Source organism: Nomascus leucogenys, chromosome 4 (assembly GCF_006542625.1).
Source record: "Nomascus leucogenys isolate Asia chromosome 4, Asia_NLE_v1, whole genome shotgun sequence".
NCBI lineage: Eukaryota > Metazoa > Chordata > Mammalia > Primates > Hylobatidae > Nomascus > Nomascus leucogenys.
The window spans coordinates 132,195,044-132,211,873 of NC_044384.1; the positions used below are offsets into that span (position 1 = coordinate 132,195,044).

At 43.3% G+C, this 16,830-nt stretch overlaps 1 protein-coding gene across 5 annotated transcripts in view; it reads left to right on the forward strand.

Moving 5' to 3' along the window:
- CSGALNACT1 (chondroitin sulfate N-acetylgalactosaminyltransferase 1) overlaps positions 1 to 16,830 on the forward strand; it is a 355,242-nt gene that overhangs the window by 252,404 nt on the left and 86,008 nt on the right. For all 5 annotated transcript variants that reach the window (XM_030812279.1, XM_030812281.1, XM_030812278.1 and 2 more), the window contains one exon: positions 1,796 to 2,725. In XM_030812279.1, coding sequence (XP_030668139.1) covers positions 2,092 to 2,725 — 634 coding nt within the window. In that variant the 5' untranslated portion in view covers positions 1,796 to 2,091. The remainder of the gene's footprint in view (positions 1 to 1,795; positions 2,726 to 16,830) is intronic.

Sequence of the window (16,830 nt, forward strand, 5' to 3'; positions counted from 1 at the left end):
CCGGGCACGGCGGCTCACGCCGTAATCCCAGCACTTTGAGAGGCTGAGGCGGGCGGATCACGAGGTCAGGAGATGGAGACCATCCTGGCCAACATGGTGAAATCCCACCTCTACTAAAGTACAAAAACATTAGCCGGGCGTGGTGATGCGTGCCTGTAGTCTCAGCTACTCAGGAGGCTGAGGCAGGGGAATCCTTGAACCCAGGAGGCAGAGATTGCAGTGAGCAGAGATCGCGCCACTGCATTCCAGCCTGGCGACAGAGCGAGACTCTGTCTCGACAAAGAGAAAACAAGAAAGATGCGTCTAGGAAGGTTTCATTAAAATGTCCCTAGACAAGAAATTGTATTTGGTCTATTTTCCATTAATCATTCTTTTTTTTTTTTTTTTTTTTTTTCTGGCTAAGATGGGTAAGGGAAGACAAGGAAAAGGGATTAAGGAAGGAGAACATCTGAAAAGGAGTGTGCTGTGGAAATGTCCATGACGAGTGGAGGACCAGGAAGGGTGACCCCAGGGGAAAATGGAGCAGGCAGGTAGACTGGCTTCTCATTTGTTGAGATTGAAAGTTGAGGTGCAGAGCATGTGAAAGGTCCTGGGACCTGTCTGAGTATTTCTTATGAACAAACAGGACATAGAATTCTTCACAGACACTGGAGCAGAGGTATAACTGGGATTTGGGTCCCAACAGGACAGTATTTCTGAATCTGGTCTCTCTTCTTCTCCCAACCTCATCCTTTCTATGGTAAATTCATCTTCTCCTGTCTGTAAGCAGCATCAAAGAGTTAGCTGGAACCATTGTCCCCTGATCCCTTCTGGATGTGTTACCGTCCACATTTATTATTTATATATTTGAACCTCTGGGTGCTTCCCCAGTTCCTGATCAGAAAGCTCAGAACCATGTCGATCCTCTTTCAGCCCTGCTCTGAGTGAGTGCACACAGGTGAACGCAGGTGGGCTCGCCTGGCTGCATCCACCCCTGCTGGCAGGCTTAGTTCATTCTTGCTGCTCTAAAGGAATACCTGAAGCTGCGTAACTGAAAAAGAAAAGAGGTTTGTCTGGCTCACAGTTCTGCAGGCTGTACAGGAAGCATGGTACCAGCATCTGCTTCTGATGAAAGCCTCAGGCTGCTTCCACTCATGGTGGAAGGTGAAGGTCAGCAGGCATTACCTGGTGGGAGCAGGAGGGAGTGGGGATAGAGAGAATCAAAGCGCCAGGCTCTTTCTATCAAGGAGTTCTCATGGGAGCTAAGAGTGCCAACTCACTCCAGCAAGAATGGCACCAAGCCATGCCTGAGGGATCCACTCCCATGATCCAAACACCTCCCACCAGGCCCCACCTCCCAACACTGGGGATCACATTTCAGCATAAGACTTGGAGGGGACAAACAAACACAGCACAGGCTCTGGCCAAATAGTCCCCTGCCAGCAACTCCAGTGTCATTAACATTTTTGCTTTTCTCCCTTTAACCATCAGGACATGAGCCACTATGCAGAAATTACAAGATACAGAAAAATAGAAGTAGAATGATGACTCTTAATCTTTCCATCTGGAGAGAATTATTGTTCACATTTTGCCATTTTCCTTCCAATCTTTTTTCTGTGTCCTTTGTTGCTTATTTGCGTTACACTGCAGATGTGTGTTTGTGTTCTGATTTATACACATTTAACAATATTTAATCATCTATCACAGGCATTTGCCATGACTCTCACGGGAGATCTGTTGGATATTGATTGCCATAGGGAGCCTGAGGGAGTCGTTGTCTTGATTAAGTGTTGATGTCATTTATGTTTCTTCCCAGGTCCCCTCTTGCTGTTGGCTGCACATCAGGAAGGCTATGATGGGAATGAAGGTGAAAACTTGGAGATTTCACTCAAGTCATTGCTTCTGCCTGCAAGATCATCCTTTAAAAGTAGAGAAGCTGCTCTGTGTGGTGGTTAATTCCAAGAGGCAGAACCCATTCTAGAAGGAAATGGACGCAATCAGCTCCGGGGGCCCCAAACGCATGCTTCCTGTGGTCTAGCCCAGGGAAGCCCTTCCGTGGGGGCCCCGGCTTTCAGGGATGCCACCGGTTCTGGACGCATGGCTGATTCCTGAATGATGATGGTTCGCCGGGGGCTGCTTGCGTGGATTTCCCGGGTGGTGGTTTTGCTGGTGCTCCTCTGCTGTGCCATCTCCGTCCTGTACATGTTGGCCTGCACCCCAAAAGGTGACGAGGAGCAGTTGGCACTGCCCAGGGCCAACAGCCCCACGGGGAAGGAGGGGTACCAGGCCGTCCTGCAGGAGTGGGAGGAGCAGCACCGCAACTACGTGAGCAGCCTGAAGCGGCAGATCGCGCAGCTCAAGGAGGAGCTGCAGGAGAGGAGTGAGCAGCTCAGGAACGGGCAGTACCAAGCCAGCGATGTTGCTGGCCTGGGGCTGGACAGGAGCTCCCCAGAGAAAACCCATGCTGACCTCCTGGCCTTCCTGCACTCGCAGGTGGACAAGGCAGAGGTGCATGCTGGCGTCAAGCTGGCCACAGAGTATGCAGCAGTGCCTTTTGATAGCTTTACTCTACAGAAGGTGTACCAGCTGGAGACTGGCCTTACCCGCCACCCCGAGGAGAAGCCTGTGAGGAAGGACAAGCGGGATGAGTTGGTGGAAGCCATTGAATCGGCCTTGGAGACCCTGAACAATCCTGCAGAGAACAGCCCCAGTCACCGTCCTTACACGGCCTCTGATTTCATAGAAGGTTAGCATTTTGTGAACTGGGGGGAAATGAGAAGAAAAGGAATTGGGGGTTCCTGGCACCCAGGCAGATTCCAGCTCCAGGAGGCTGGCAGCTGGCTCTGGGATGGCTGGTGGAAAGTTTTATGTGTGTGACACCAAAAGGTACGGCATGGCTTTTTACTTTGCAGAAACATCTGTTTCCACTTACTTTCTCATGGAAACCACAGTCTTTGAGTGGACAGTTTCATTGTTCCTTGGCAGAAGAAGGTAGAACTTCTTGCTTTCATTTTAAAAATAGATAAACATAAAACTTTGAAACCCAAATAAAATATGACAGGGCACTTCTAGTAACTGGGCTTGGTTAGCAAGCCCATGAACAGAATAATAACACGCACATATTATTACACTTACATGTGCCAGCCACACTTACTCTTTTCCCGTGTAATGACCCCATTAGGGAATGAGGAAATGGAGGTGTAAATTAATTAAATAGCTGAAGTTGCTCAGCTAACAAGTGACAGAACCAGGATTTGAACCCTGGAAGTCAACTCGAGAGTCCATGTCCTTAACCTCTACATTATATCATACAGATTGTCAGAGCACATGGAAACTAGTGAGATGATGGCTCATCTTTTTTTCACGGGTGTAGAACAGCCTAGTATTAATTTGTGTTTGTGTCTAATTTTAGAAGACAGCAGCCTTGTCCAGTTTCTTGGAAGTTAATGTTTTCTTAACTTATCTATTGTTACTGGTTCAAAAATCAACTAATAATTTGGGAAAAGAAGTACCTTCAAGGACATCTAGTTCTTTCCCTATTTCTGAAAAGAATATAATTCATCTGGCCGAGTGCAGTTGCTCACGCTTGTAATCCCATCACTTTGGGAGGCCGAGGCAGGTGGATCATGAGGTTAGGAAATCGAGACCATCCTGGCTAACACGGTGAAACCCCATCTCTACTAAAAATACAAAAAAATTAGCTAGGCCTGGTGGTGGGCGCCTGTAGTCCCAGCTACTTGGGAAGCTGAGGCAGGAGAATGGCATGAACCCAGGAGGCAGAGCTTGCAGTGAGCCGAGATCGCACCACTGCACTCCAGCTTGGGTGACAGAGTGAGACTCTGTCTCAAAAAAAAAAAAAGTAATTCATCTTGCCCAGAAATACAGCCGTGTCCGCCTAACCCCACTCCCTACTTTGGTTATACAACCACTGTCTCATGGGCCTACAGGCACAACTGACTCTCTTCCATCAAATCAGAAACCCTCCTGCTGCTGTTTATGCCTGTGTTCTTTGGACACTTTCTTCTTTTATGCTTTTTTAGACTTGATATGTGAACCATAAAGTGATGCAGTTTTAGTGTATCATCAGTTTTATATGCCTAGAGCCAGGTAAAGAAATCTTTTACAAGATCGTCTTTGGTGTGAGATTAAAAAAAAAAAAACTCAGTTATATGAAACAGTAAAAATGTCTAGAATGTTCAGGAGCTAACCTGTGTAAGCACATGGTAAGCACATAGTAAGAGTTCAAAATAGAATCATCATGATGATGCAACATCACATTTTATAGTACTTTACAGTTTATAAAGCATTTCCACATGTATTAGTTTACTAGCCGACCCTCAGGGAAAATCATTCAACATCATTAAAAAAAATCCTGGTTGTCACTCTCCCTGAGGTGTGCTACATAGAGCTGCCCACATACAGAGCAGTTTCAAAAGAACTTGATTGCAAATCAGTGTCTGCAATTTGGAATGTGTGACCTTGTGATGTTCAATCTGCATTCATATTTGAAATCTATCTGCTATTCTATGCACAGTAGTTTAACACATAAGGCCTATCTTTCTCAATCGTCAGTGACGCCAGCCTCTTGCCCCTGAGTATATTTTCTCTGAGGCTCGGATGACCTTCTTTTAGAGAGACTCACATTATAGCTACTCAGTGTTGATTTCATGGGCAGCACACAGCTTTTTTAAGGCAGATCAATCCACACGTGTCTTCCATATTTGGTGAAAGTCTAGTCAACTGTTTTCATTGATGAGTAAATAAAGGCAAACACTTTAAATATATTTATAGAGATTGAACTATCATAAGCAGTTGATTTCATTTTGAAAAATGTTATCAATAACACAAAACTGTGGAGATAATCTTTTATAGTCACAGGAAGCAGGGCCTTATGAAAGATTGTACCGGTCAGAGGAAGCTGCAGGGGTGATAGAATTAAGTGCAGTGTAAGGAGTAGCTTTGAGAATAGTGATGTTTCAGAACAAAGTGGGATTCCTGGCACTACAAGAATTCTATCATCAACTGGGTGACCATTTGACTAGGTGGTTATAAATGATGATTCTAGCTTCAGAGAGGTGATTCAACTGAATTACATTTGGGGACCTTTTCAATCCTGGTTCACAATTCTTTGATGCATACCTAGTTAAGGAGAAAGAAGGGAATGGAAAGGTCTGGTTTGAGATTTGTCTTCTGTAGTGAACTACAACAAGTGACAGGACTTCATAAGGGTGAAATGTATCTTTAAAATAACTTCTTTGGGTTCCTAACCTTAGAGTGATTTGGGGTTTTGGGTTTCAGTAATCCAAGGTTGAGGCAATTTCTCAAAATCCGTGGGAAAACTTGGTTAGAAACAGGAGTTCTGCACACTTTGAGAGTTCCAAACGAAGAACAAATTTGCTGAACCCTGAAGTAGTATGACAAAGATGGGGATTCTTTGTATTTAAAAAATAACAAGAAAAGTCCAAGGCATGCTTGCAGATGTTCCTGGTTATGTAAAACTTAAGGCTAATTGTGAGAGAAATGACGTGATGATGCAAGCTTGAGAAGCTATGATTTTGACCAAGACCCTTAGGCTCCTTGAGACTCAGTTTCCTAATCTGCCAACAAAAGACCTAACATATGTCCTCTGTCGCCCTTCCCAGCCCAGCCTTCTGGTCTCTCTTGTCTGCAAAATACAAAGCTTTTCTCCATAGCTTTGCCAAGCAACCATCTCTCAGAGATGCTCTGCCATCCAGCCTGCCAGGTGACCCAGGGAGGACAAGCCACCTCCCCTTTGGGTTCCTCCTCCATAAAAGGGAGGAATCAGATATGTTACTTATAAGGTCTGGTCTTTCTGTGGCCGCTTTCTACAGTTCTGTGAAGCTTGCAAAGGGAAAATATCATACAGATGTCTAATTTATCTATATTGATTTCATTATTATCTATCCTCAAAACACAGAGGAAGTGATTTTTGTCTCTTTTTTCCCTTTCCCCAGATGTTCCATTGGCACTGATTTTTGTGTTGGATTCTTATGTAATCGCAGTAATTTTTTACAACCATCTGGGAAGAGAAGTGAGAATAGAGATGGAATCAAATCCTGTGCTTCACTGTTTGTCTCAAGTACACAAAAAATCCCTCTTTATGTTGTTTAGTTATTCTTTCAGGATGGGATATACAAACTAATCCTGAGATCTAAGTGGCACGTATTTTGGCTCTGATTTACTGTTTTTAAATAGATCCCTTGGACATAAGTTTGACATTATCCCATCAAACAAATTAGCTTTCCAAACTCTCTTTCACAATCCAAACATCTGATAATGTGACTCCCATGTGAGGCATTTGTGTCTACCATCTCCATGGGTTTGCTCTTCTGTCACCAGCCTGTGTGGCTCATCCTCCTCCAGCCTCTTCAGGGTTAGTAGTGTGGTGAGAGTGGGTCAGATGAAAAAGTGTTGATTTTGAGATGAGATGGAACCTAAGCTATGTTCCACACAAAAGTGAGGGCTTTGGGGGTGTTATGGTTTGAATGTGTCCCCTCCAAAATTCAGATGTTGCCAGTGTGATAGCATTAAGTGTTGGGGTATTTAAAAGATGATAAAGATGATTATTAGGCCGTGAGAGCTCCTCTCTCATATGTATAAGGGGTTAAGGCCCATGTAAAAGAGGTTCTATGTAGCATTTGGTAGCTTGCCCTTATCCTTTTTTTTTTTTTTTTTTTTTTTTTTTGAGATGGAGTCTCGCTTTGTCGCCCAGGCTGCGGGCTGATTCTATCTCAGCTCACCGCAACCTCCATGTCCCAGGTTTGGGGGATTCTCCTGCCTCAGCCTCCCGAGCACGTGGGACTACAGGCACATGCCACTATGCCTGGTTAATTTTTGTATTTTTAGTAGAGACGGGCTTTCACCATGTTGGCCAGGCTGGTCTCAAACTCCTGACCTCAAGTGATCAGGCCAGCTCAGCCTCCCAAAATGCTGGGATTATAGGTGTGAGCCACCATGCCCGGCCTCTGCCCATATGCCTTTTATCATGGGAGAACACTGCATTCCTTTCCTCTGGAGGATACAGACCTTACCAGACAACTGAACTTGCCTGTGCCTTGATCTTGGACTTCCCAGCCTCTGTAATTGTGAGAAAATAAATTTCTGTTCTTTGTAAATAACCCAGTCTCAGGTAGTTTGTTGCAGCAGCACACAATGGACTAAGAGGGCACCTTGAGATATGTTTTAAAGCAAAGACACAGGGAGATAGCTGTAAACACGTATTAGCAGGCTGTACAGTCAATGCCAACCTCCTGTACTCTACAACAAACACCTCACTGGGATAGTCAGTTTTTTACTTCACTTGTCGGTGTATCACTAAGTAGCCTCTAAGGAATGCTCTGTGACCACTTTGCTAAAGCTTCTCTGGATGAGTCAAATAGAATTTCAGGTCCTGCATGCTTGGTGAGCAATGTGCTGGGGATGTTAGCGGACAGGAAATGGGTCCTTATGTCAGTGTGCCATTTCAGTGATAGCACCTTTGTGGCTTGTGGTGGAAATCATAAGACAGCCTTTCAGGTGCATTCTGGGCATTTGAGAGGTATCTGGACATCTTGGTGCAGAAATAAGGAAGACTGGGGATTCTCCATAGTGTTGGCTGTCATTTGTATTTAGGGTGTAGTAGGAGGAGACTCACAGGCAGGACAGCAAAAGGCCATCAGGGTCTCAGTTAGACTTGGGAACTCTGAGCCAGCATCTCCAGGGAAGCAGGGGTGGCAGAACCGGGGTCTTTCTCACTACCGTCACTTCACTGTGTTCTGGAACAACTCATTGGTTTATTCTTCAATGTGGAGTAGGCCTGTGTGATAGGAGGTTCCTCTCTCACTACGCCCCTCTATCCATTTACTGCTCTCAAATATCTCCATGCCTTTGCCGATGCTTCAAGTCCCTATAAGGAAGGATAAATGCCTTTCATTCCAAAATTAGAGGTAAGAGACTTAAATGCAAATACATGGCTTGAGGCTGTACTTTGTAGAATGAATCCTTCCTTGTGGTAATGGTGAGAAAAGAGTAGCCCAGTCTTGGATTTCTAGCAACTGCCAGGAATCCAGCCCCCAGGCACTCCATCAGGATCCTGCAACCTGAAGAGCCCCATGCTAGAATTAATGTTCATCTGTCTCAGAATTGACATTCTTAATCATGTTTAAGGGGCCCCACATTTTCATTTTCCACTGGGCCTTGCAAACTGTGTAGCTGGTCCTACCTCTGAGGTGGAGGGGACAGAAGGGAGAGGTCAAGGAAAAGGAACGTGGAATTATGAGTCTAACAGTACATTCCTGATAACTTTGCTGAGGACCAGCTCTGTTGACCATGGACTGGGGCAGATGGAGCCTGTGCACAGAGCATTTTGTTGCAACTGCAGAAGCTGGCAAATCTGGCCTTGTATTGTGGTGATTTTGCTGTCAATTGTATTATCCTTATTCAAAACAGTTTACTTCCCAGGGAAAAAATGTTCATTGTTTGTTTTTATTATTTATTTGTTTTTGGGCGGAAGGTTGCACTCATTCACTCATTCACCATACGTTATGTGAGTGTTCACTATGTTCCAAGAACTGTGTTAGGCTCCAGACACACAAAGCTGAATCAGGCCCAGTCCTTATTTCAAGAATTTTGTAGCCTAGTGGTAGATGCAGACACTTTAAAATACAGTTATGACACTATATGGTAAATGCCGTGATAGAGATATATCTTGGAGATTTTGTGACTGTAATAAAGGGGCACCTACGTAAGCCCAGAATATAGGACAAGCTTCCTAGAAGAGATTGGTCCGTCAGAAGATTTGGGGGTTTTTAATTTTAATTTTGTTGTTTGTTTGTTGTTTGTTTTTGAGAGAAGTTCTCACTCTGTTGCTCAGGCTGGAGTGCAGTGTCATGATCATGGCTCATTGCAGCCTCAACTACCTGGGCTCAAGTGATTCCATCACCTCCGCCTTCGGAGCGGCTGGGCTACAGGTGTGTACCACCATGCCCATCTACTTTAAACCTTTTCATAGAGATGGGGTCTCACTGTATTTCCCAGGCTGGTCTTGAGCTCCTGGCCTCAAGTGATCCTTCCACCTTGGCATCCCAAAGCATTGAGATGACAGGCATGAGCCATTGCATCCGGCCCTTTTTGTTTGCTTAATAGAGATATCACTGTTCTTCCTGGCTTATGTTTCCTATTAAGAATATGTTATGAGAGAAAATTTGTGATGTTATGGGAGGTCAAAGATGAAGGAACTTGAGTTTATCTGGAGTGGTCAGGAAAGGCTCAGGGGAAAGAGGGGTTCTGGCTGCGTTGTACACAAATTGGAAGGATGTTTTCTGTGTGAGTTGAAGCTGGTGCAGGCTTAGGAGGGGAGATGGGTGGGAAAGGCTCAGGGGAAAGAGGGGTTTTGGCTGGGTTGTACACAAATTGGAAGGACATGTGTTCTGTGTGAGTTGAAGCTGGTGCAGGCTTAGGAGGGGAGATAGGCAGGCAAAGAGCCGCCTGCACATGAATGGTGCCTCCCCATTAGTTTGGCAGGCACTGCTGGTCAGCCTCTCCCATCTCACCCATGTTGGGTAGGAGGCATTGTTGGGAAAGGATGGAAGTTTTTTAATCAGCCTCCCAGTTTTTCCTCAGTTATGGTTGTGGATGTGGTCCTGCACTGAGGCTTAATCAACGTGTGTATAGGATACTGGTCACGTGTGCAGAACCTCCCCAGCTGTTTTGGGGCTAGAAAAGGACGAGAAAGCCAGGTCTCAGGCTTGAAAGACCTGGTAACCTGCCTCAGGGAGGAGACAGAACTCTGAATTATGAACCCACAATTCTGAGACAGATCTCAGTTAATTTAGAAAGTTCATTTTTCCACAGTTGTGGATGCGTGCCCATTGACACAGCCTGAGTAGGTTCTGATGACATATGCCCAAGGTGGTCAGGGCACAGTTTGGTTTTATACATTTTAGGGAGACATGGGACATCAATCAACATATGTAGGATGAACATTGGTTCAGTCTGGAAAGACAGGACAACTCAAAGCAAAGCTGATGAGACTCAAAGCGGGGAGGGGGCTTCCCGGTCTTAGGTATGTAAGAGACAAATGGTTGTATTCTTTTGAGTTTCTGATTAGCCTCTCCAAAGCAGGCAATCAGATATGCATTTATCTCAGGGAGCAGAGGGGTGACTGAATAGATTAGGGAGGCAGGTTGGCCCTGAGCAGTTCACAGCTTGACTTTTCTCTTTAGCTTAGTGATTTGGGGCCCGAGGATTTATCTTCCTTTCACAGAATGATCCAGGATTTTTAGGTTGCTCTTACTGTATTTTTTATTTCTAGCATTTCCGCGTGATTCTTATTTCCATCTCTATGCAGAAGTGACCCATATACTTGTTGTCCACTTTTCCATTAGAGCCTTTAACATATTATTCATGGTTGTTTTAAATTCTCCGTCAGATAGCTCCAGTATCTGTATCATACCTGAGTCTAGTTCTGATGATTGCTTTGTGTCTTGATGTGGTCAGGGGAGGTAGGGGATGAGTAGTCAGGAGCTGGGCTGGGTTTGAGGTTTGTTGTTGCTATATTTACCACAGACTTCAAATCCCTTTTGAGATACCTTGTGTTTAGGGTAGGAGTTGTTTTACCTGAGTACTGTCTGTTCAGCCCTGCAATTGAGGTCTACTCATTGCTCTATATTTCAGAGAAGGTATCTGTACTTCTCTCCTTTCCCACTCCCAGCAATATTCTGCTGTTTCTTGTTATTCACAGCTTACCAGCTTAACTGTCTGTGCAGGGCAGGAGGGAAGTGGGGTTGTCTCTGATTTTTCTGATAAAATCTCTGTCCTAGGCAGGTACCATGTCACTGGGTCTTAGGGTATTTTTCTGTCCCACGTCTGCCTTCCTCAGCTGCACTTAGTTTTCACCAGTTCTCTAAGGTGAGAATATTTGTTGATCTTTCCCCACCAATAAGGTTTTTGCTCCATAGAGGGCAGGCGGGAGTGGGAGGGTCCAGGAAGAGTATTTTGCCCCTCCCAGGGAGCTGCTGTCCCCTCCCGCCAGCCTCAGGGCATGGGCATTGTCGGTGTCCTAAGGTTCTTTCTGGTCATTTTTTATTAACACCCATTGGGGTACCTGGAGAAAAAGCTTGCAAAAGAAAGCTCCACTTCTTGGAACCACAAAGGGCTTCACTGCCCTACTCATCTGCACTGAGCCTTGCTTATGTCATTGATTTCTTTTTGCCATTAGCCAAGTGTATCTGCCCCACCAAGCAAGGGGTCATATCTCTTTTCTCCCTGCCAGCACCTGTGACTCCTCAGATTTTGAACCAGCTGTTTGCTCCGTGACTTCACCTCTCTACTAAGTTCCAAAAAAGTCTTGCATTTGAAGGTTATGTGGTTCTTTTTCGTGGTAAGGGATGCTTCTTTCAGCTCATTCTATCTTGGAGCAGAAACGGAAGTCTGAAACTCCTTCATAAAATCATACTTTAAAAGCTATTGATTAGTTTGTCTACTTACACTCCTCTAGAAATCAATAACGTCTTCCCACAACCTCACAACCTAGTTCCAACCATCAACAGAGTCCCATAGCTTAAAAGAACTGAAGTGTGTTGTTTTTACTCATGAGTGGGAATGTTGTGGTAACACCCCAAATCTGGAAGTCCATTATTAGAAGATTTACTTTTGAATGAAAGCCTCAGATCCCATGATCTGATCTCTGTTCTATGGTGGTGATTTAAAGAAATGGCATTCTTTTTAAAAACCCTATCTTGTACCAGATTCATATTCTTTGAGTTTTAATGTTATATGTAGTGTTGGGCCCTTGGATTTCTTCTCTCAAATGCCATATTATCTTAAAAATAAAGCTATTGTTATTGTGGAAATTTGTAATTAACAAGCATACTACTCCAAATTGGTGGTGTAGAGTCAGCCCCCTCTTCCTCATTGCCAGAATAGGGGTCACTATTTTCCGTACTTTCTTCCTTTCACCTTAGTCAGCCTAGAACCCCTTTTACGCCATTCCAGTTTTGACACAAGTCCTATGTTAGCTGGAGTAGGGGATTTAAAATGGGTATTGGTTGGAGAGGCAAAGGTAATACCTTGTTCCTTCCAGAACTGTCCACCTTTTCCCTATATTTCCCTTCCTCCTGCAGGCCTGGAGACACAGCAGTGGCTGAAGTGTCCTCTGCTGCTCTCTTTTTCATCACCTCACACAAACCCTTGGTTCAGAAATAAAGCCAAGACTTTAAACCCTGAGGAGGCTACACATTCTCTTCCGAATCTTATCGTTCTTCTTTTTCTGGCGGACCTCCTTTGCCAGTCAGTAGCTTCTGCTTCCTTTGTTTCTCTGCACCCATCCTTGCCATCTGGAGCTTGTGCCCTAAGGACCCATCAGTAGTGACTTAGAGCTCTCTCCTCTCCAGCCTCTTCCCTGTCTTGTGGGGAGGGATAGTCCGTCTCTCTCACTGATCCCTGCAAGGTGTCATTCTGACTTTCAAAGTTAGAACTGTGAATGGATTTCTCAATTACATCCCTGGGTCAATATATATAGCCCTATAAATGCCGTACTGCAGGCATACGATGGGTTAAAGAGGTTTTTAGGGCTGGTCTGAGGACTTCACCACAACAGACTATTGTTTCTGTGCTTTCTGAGTAACTTACAAATGAACATTGGAACAGGACCCATTTGTAAATAGACGACTGCCTCCCTGTATTTCCTGGCATTGTAAATTTCACTGTCAGAAGCTTCCAATGTTTCTCTACATCGTAAGTCAGAATCAGTCTTATTTACCTAAAGAAAGGGAACATATGGATGGCCCTGATGAGGTTATTTTGATTGCAAGCAAGAGATAGGGTCTAGGAAGCATCCTTCCTCCCTCTCCATCTGTTTCCATTGAGATTGCTTATCAGAAGTCAACATCCGTGGAGACATTTGGGCTTGTTGTTCTTCAGAGTGAGTATCTGCTGAGCCTTTGCCTAGATGACTTTATTCCTATTACATCTCATATAGGAGCTGAGGTGGGAGAGGGTTAAACACAAGAGGAGGGGCTCCATCATGGAAATAACTGCCTAAATCCTACCCGACCCTCCTGCCCCTCCCCCCCGCCGCCCATTTTCTGTTTTTACTATGAACATAGGGTGGAGGGAAGAAATGGACTTTCCAACCTTGGAGTGTTCCATCTGGTTTCTCAATGCTATGGAAAATGCAGCTTTCAGAGGTGACTTCATCTGAAGGTTTCTGTAGACAGGGTGCTGATTGTAAAGAACAGAACCAGAGGAAATTAAATTGTAGGAGGAGGTACTTAGGTTAAGTGCAACTCAAAACTTTGTAGTTTGTTAAGTGTAGGAATAGATGTGTAATGGGACAGAATGAGATTTATGCTTTGAGGTTGTTAAAGACTTGGATATTCAGTGCTCTTTGTTCATTGGATGTGCCTTAGGTATTCTCAGTGCTAGAGATGGACAGAGTTAGACAATATAGTCCCTACCTCTCACAAGCCCCAGAGCCCAAATGGAGGGGCGCACATGTACACAGGTAATAACAACAGCACAGGGTCCTGTATTAAACAAGTGTACAGGACAGAGAGAATTGGCCATGGGGTGGAATGATCAGGAAGGGCATCGCAGGGAAGGCTACTCTTGAGCATGTTTTGAAAGATGTGTAGAATTGGTTCAGGCCAAGGATGTGTGTCTGTTGTGGAGGAGGGGAGTGTTTTAGGAGCAGCAGTAACTAACATGGGCAAAATGTGGAGGTGTGCACAAGTTGGTTGATCTGGAGATCCACAGGTAACCAGATAGTGCTGGAGAATCAAGGAGGAACATAATAGAAGGCAGAAGGAGAGGGCATGGCAAGGTGATAAACCTGAAGAATTAAGCAGGGCCAAGATTACTGTGCATTTTGTATGCTACCTAAGTGTAGGTTATTCACTGGTCTGTTGACCGTTTTAAATGTCATGGTTAGATTTGCTTTCTAGCTGGGTCACTCGGATAGCCGGATAGAGGATTAGATTGGAGGCAGGTTTGGAAAATAGTTTGGCATTTCCTCAAAATGTTAAACACAGAGTAGCCATGTGACCCTGCAGTTCCACTCCTAGATAGGTGTGTGTGTGTGTATACACACACACATACATATATATACTGATGAGAAATGAAAACACACATTGACTTCAAAACTCATGTGAATATTCATGGTAGCTTTGTTCATAATAGCCAAAAGGTGGAAACAACCCAAATGTCCATCAGTGGATGGATCAATAAACAGAATGTGGCATTGCACGCAATAGAAGATTATTTGGCCATAGAAAGAAATGAATTACTGATAACATGCTGCAGCATAAATGGTCCTTGGGAACATTACATCAAGTTAAAAACCAGATGTCAAAGACTACATGTCCTATAATTCCGTGTCTGTGAAATGTCCAGCATAGGCAAATCGGCAGAGACAGGGAGTAGACTAGTGTTTGCCTAGGGTTCTAGGGGTTGGAGGGGTTGGTGGAGATGGGGAGTGACTGTGAATAGTTACAGTTTCTTTTGGAGAAGATGCAATAATCTCTAAAAATAGATTGTGGTGATGGTTGCACAAACCTGGGAACACATACAAAAATTAGCTTGTCTGCTTTAAAGGGGTGAATTTTGTGACGTGAATTTTATCTCAATAAAAAAATAGCACAATCTCTGTCCTCCAAAAAAAAAAAAAAAAAAAAAAAACAGTGGAAACTGGGAGCCCAATGAAAAGGCTTTAAAAATAGTCGAGGTGACCAAAGAGCTCCTGGGTGGAGGCTGTTGCTATGAAATAGAAGGTTGGGGGAGGCTGAATGTGTTCAGGAAAGAGTAATTCTTTAGTTTTAATTTAGTATCTTGTGCTCTTCCATAGACATTTCACAAAAGTGTTTAATAAAGAATCTATTGCAAACATATTTACAGATAAGTTTTTTTTTTAAAAAAAAGAATTTAAGGCAGCTATTGAATTAATTGATGTTGATTCTCTTTCTTACTTATGTCAGTGCTTGATCATAACCTTCTCATGGAATACACAAATACTCCATACACCGGGCAGGCGAGGCAGGGCACAAGCGAAAAGAAAGAAGACCTAAATGTTATTTTTACCATAAGATTAGTTTAACAGACAAAATTATGAAAAATCTGTTCATATTATTTCTGATCATAGTCAACAGATTATTACAAAGATGAATTTCCAGTTTGGGAATAATTTTTTAAATATGATATCAGTAGTTTGAGGCTAAACATTCAAACCTAATAACTGGCAGCATTATGCCATTGCTAGGCTGGTGGCTACGAGCCAGTGGCATGGACCAGCAAGAGCAGAATATGGCTGGGCTTCCAGCTGGTGTTGAATGGAACATGCCCTTATCCGGAAAGCCTTTAGGGCAAAATCTAAGTCAGACTGGGGCATCAGACATGACACAGGTGAGGCTTGGCCTGGGTTGGCAGGCTAGCTCCAGCAGGGTAGATGGCACAGAGTTTAAGAGGAGGTGAACTGATATTTGAAGTTCACACTAGACATTAGTAAAAACGCAGAAAAATGCCATCTGAATCAGGAGACCAGGAGCAGCGTGCAGGAAACTGAAGAGGTAGATGAAATTTACCACCCTGGGATAATTACTCAACATTCACCAAATGTCTACTACATCCTAGGCGTAGCCCAGCACTATGCTGGTTGATTTCACCGTGAGGGCTTCAACCAAATGTCTACCACGTCCCAGGCATAGCCCAGCAGTATGCTGGTTGATCTCATTGTGAGGGCTGTGTGCTATTGACCTTAGACACGTGCTTCTCTGAAAAGAAGAGCCTTCTCGCATATACTTAGTATTTTGTTACTTAAATCCTGTAAATTTTTAGACATTTTCCAAAGAATTCTCACTAGTTACCAATGTTCCCATGAGCGGCATTGTAAACACATTTTTCATTTTCAAGCTCGTGGCTGAACCTGCTTAAGTTACGAATATTTTATGGTCAATAAATAGAGCTTATTAATTGCACAGAGTGTACTTTGGCCTTCCATCCATGTTTAAAGAAATCATTAATCTCCGTAACCTCTACCCACATACTAAATTGCACTGCAATGCTTGGAAAATTGCTAATTCTATGGACTCATGTAAAGTGTATGGAATGTAAATGTATGTCTTAGTACCCTCGAATTATGTACCAAATTTATTAGAAATCAGTTGTGTCCTTTGCAAATTACTGCACAACATCGAAACACACATGAAATGCTAAGAGTGAAATGTGAGAAGACCTTGCTTTATTTGGTTCAAGATGCATATGAGCATGACATAAATTCTTGCTGAAACTTAAACCCAAGCAAACATCATGAAAGATACATGAGCGAAAGATGAACGGATCACGAAAGAGATACAGATATCTGATATACAAATAAAAAACTGTTTACTTTTTCTTACCTAATAGAGAAAGTTTAAAACGAATGTAAAATACAAATTTTCACAATTTTATAAATGACGACACATATTGTTAGGAGCAGGTGAAATGAAAATTTATATTTAGTATTAAGAGTATAAACTGTTCTATCATTCTGTAAAGTAACTTGTATCAAGAACCTTCAAAATATTCATACCTTTTTCCAGTATTTTTCTTTCTGAAAGCTGATTCTCAGAAATGTCCATGAATATTTATATCATAGAAGTATTTATAATAATGAAAAATGAGAAGCAATTAGATGTCTAAAAATAGGAGACTGGTAAAATTATGCAGTATCGGTATAGTAGAATATTGTACGGTAAACAAAAATCATTTATTCGGTAAATATTAACATAGGACAAAGGCTATCATTTTAATTGTGAAGATAATTATAAAGTTTTTATCTAGCTATGTAAAGAAAAAAGATTGAGGGGACGAAAACACTGT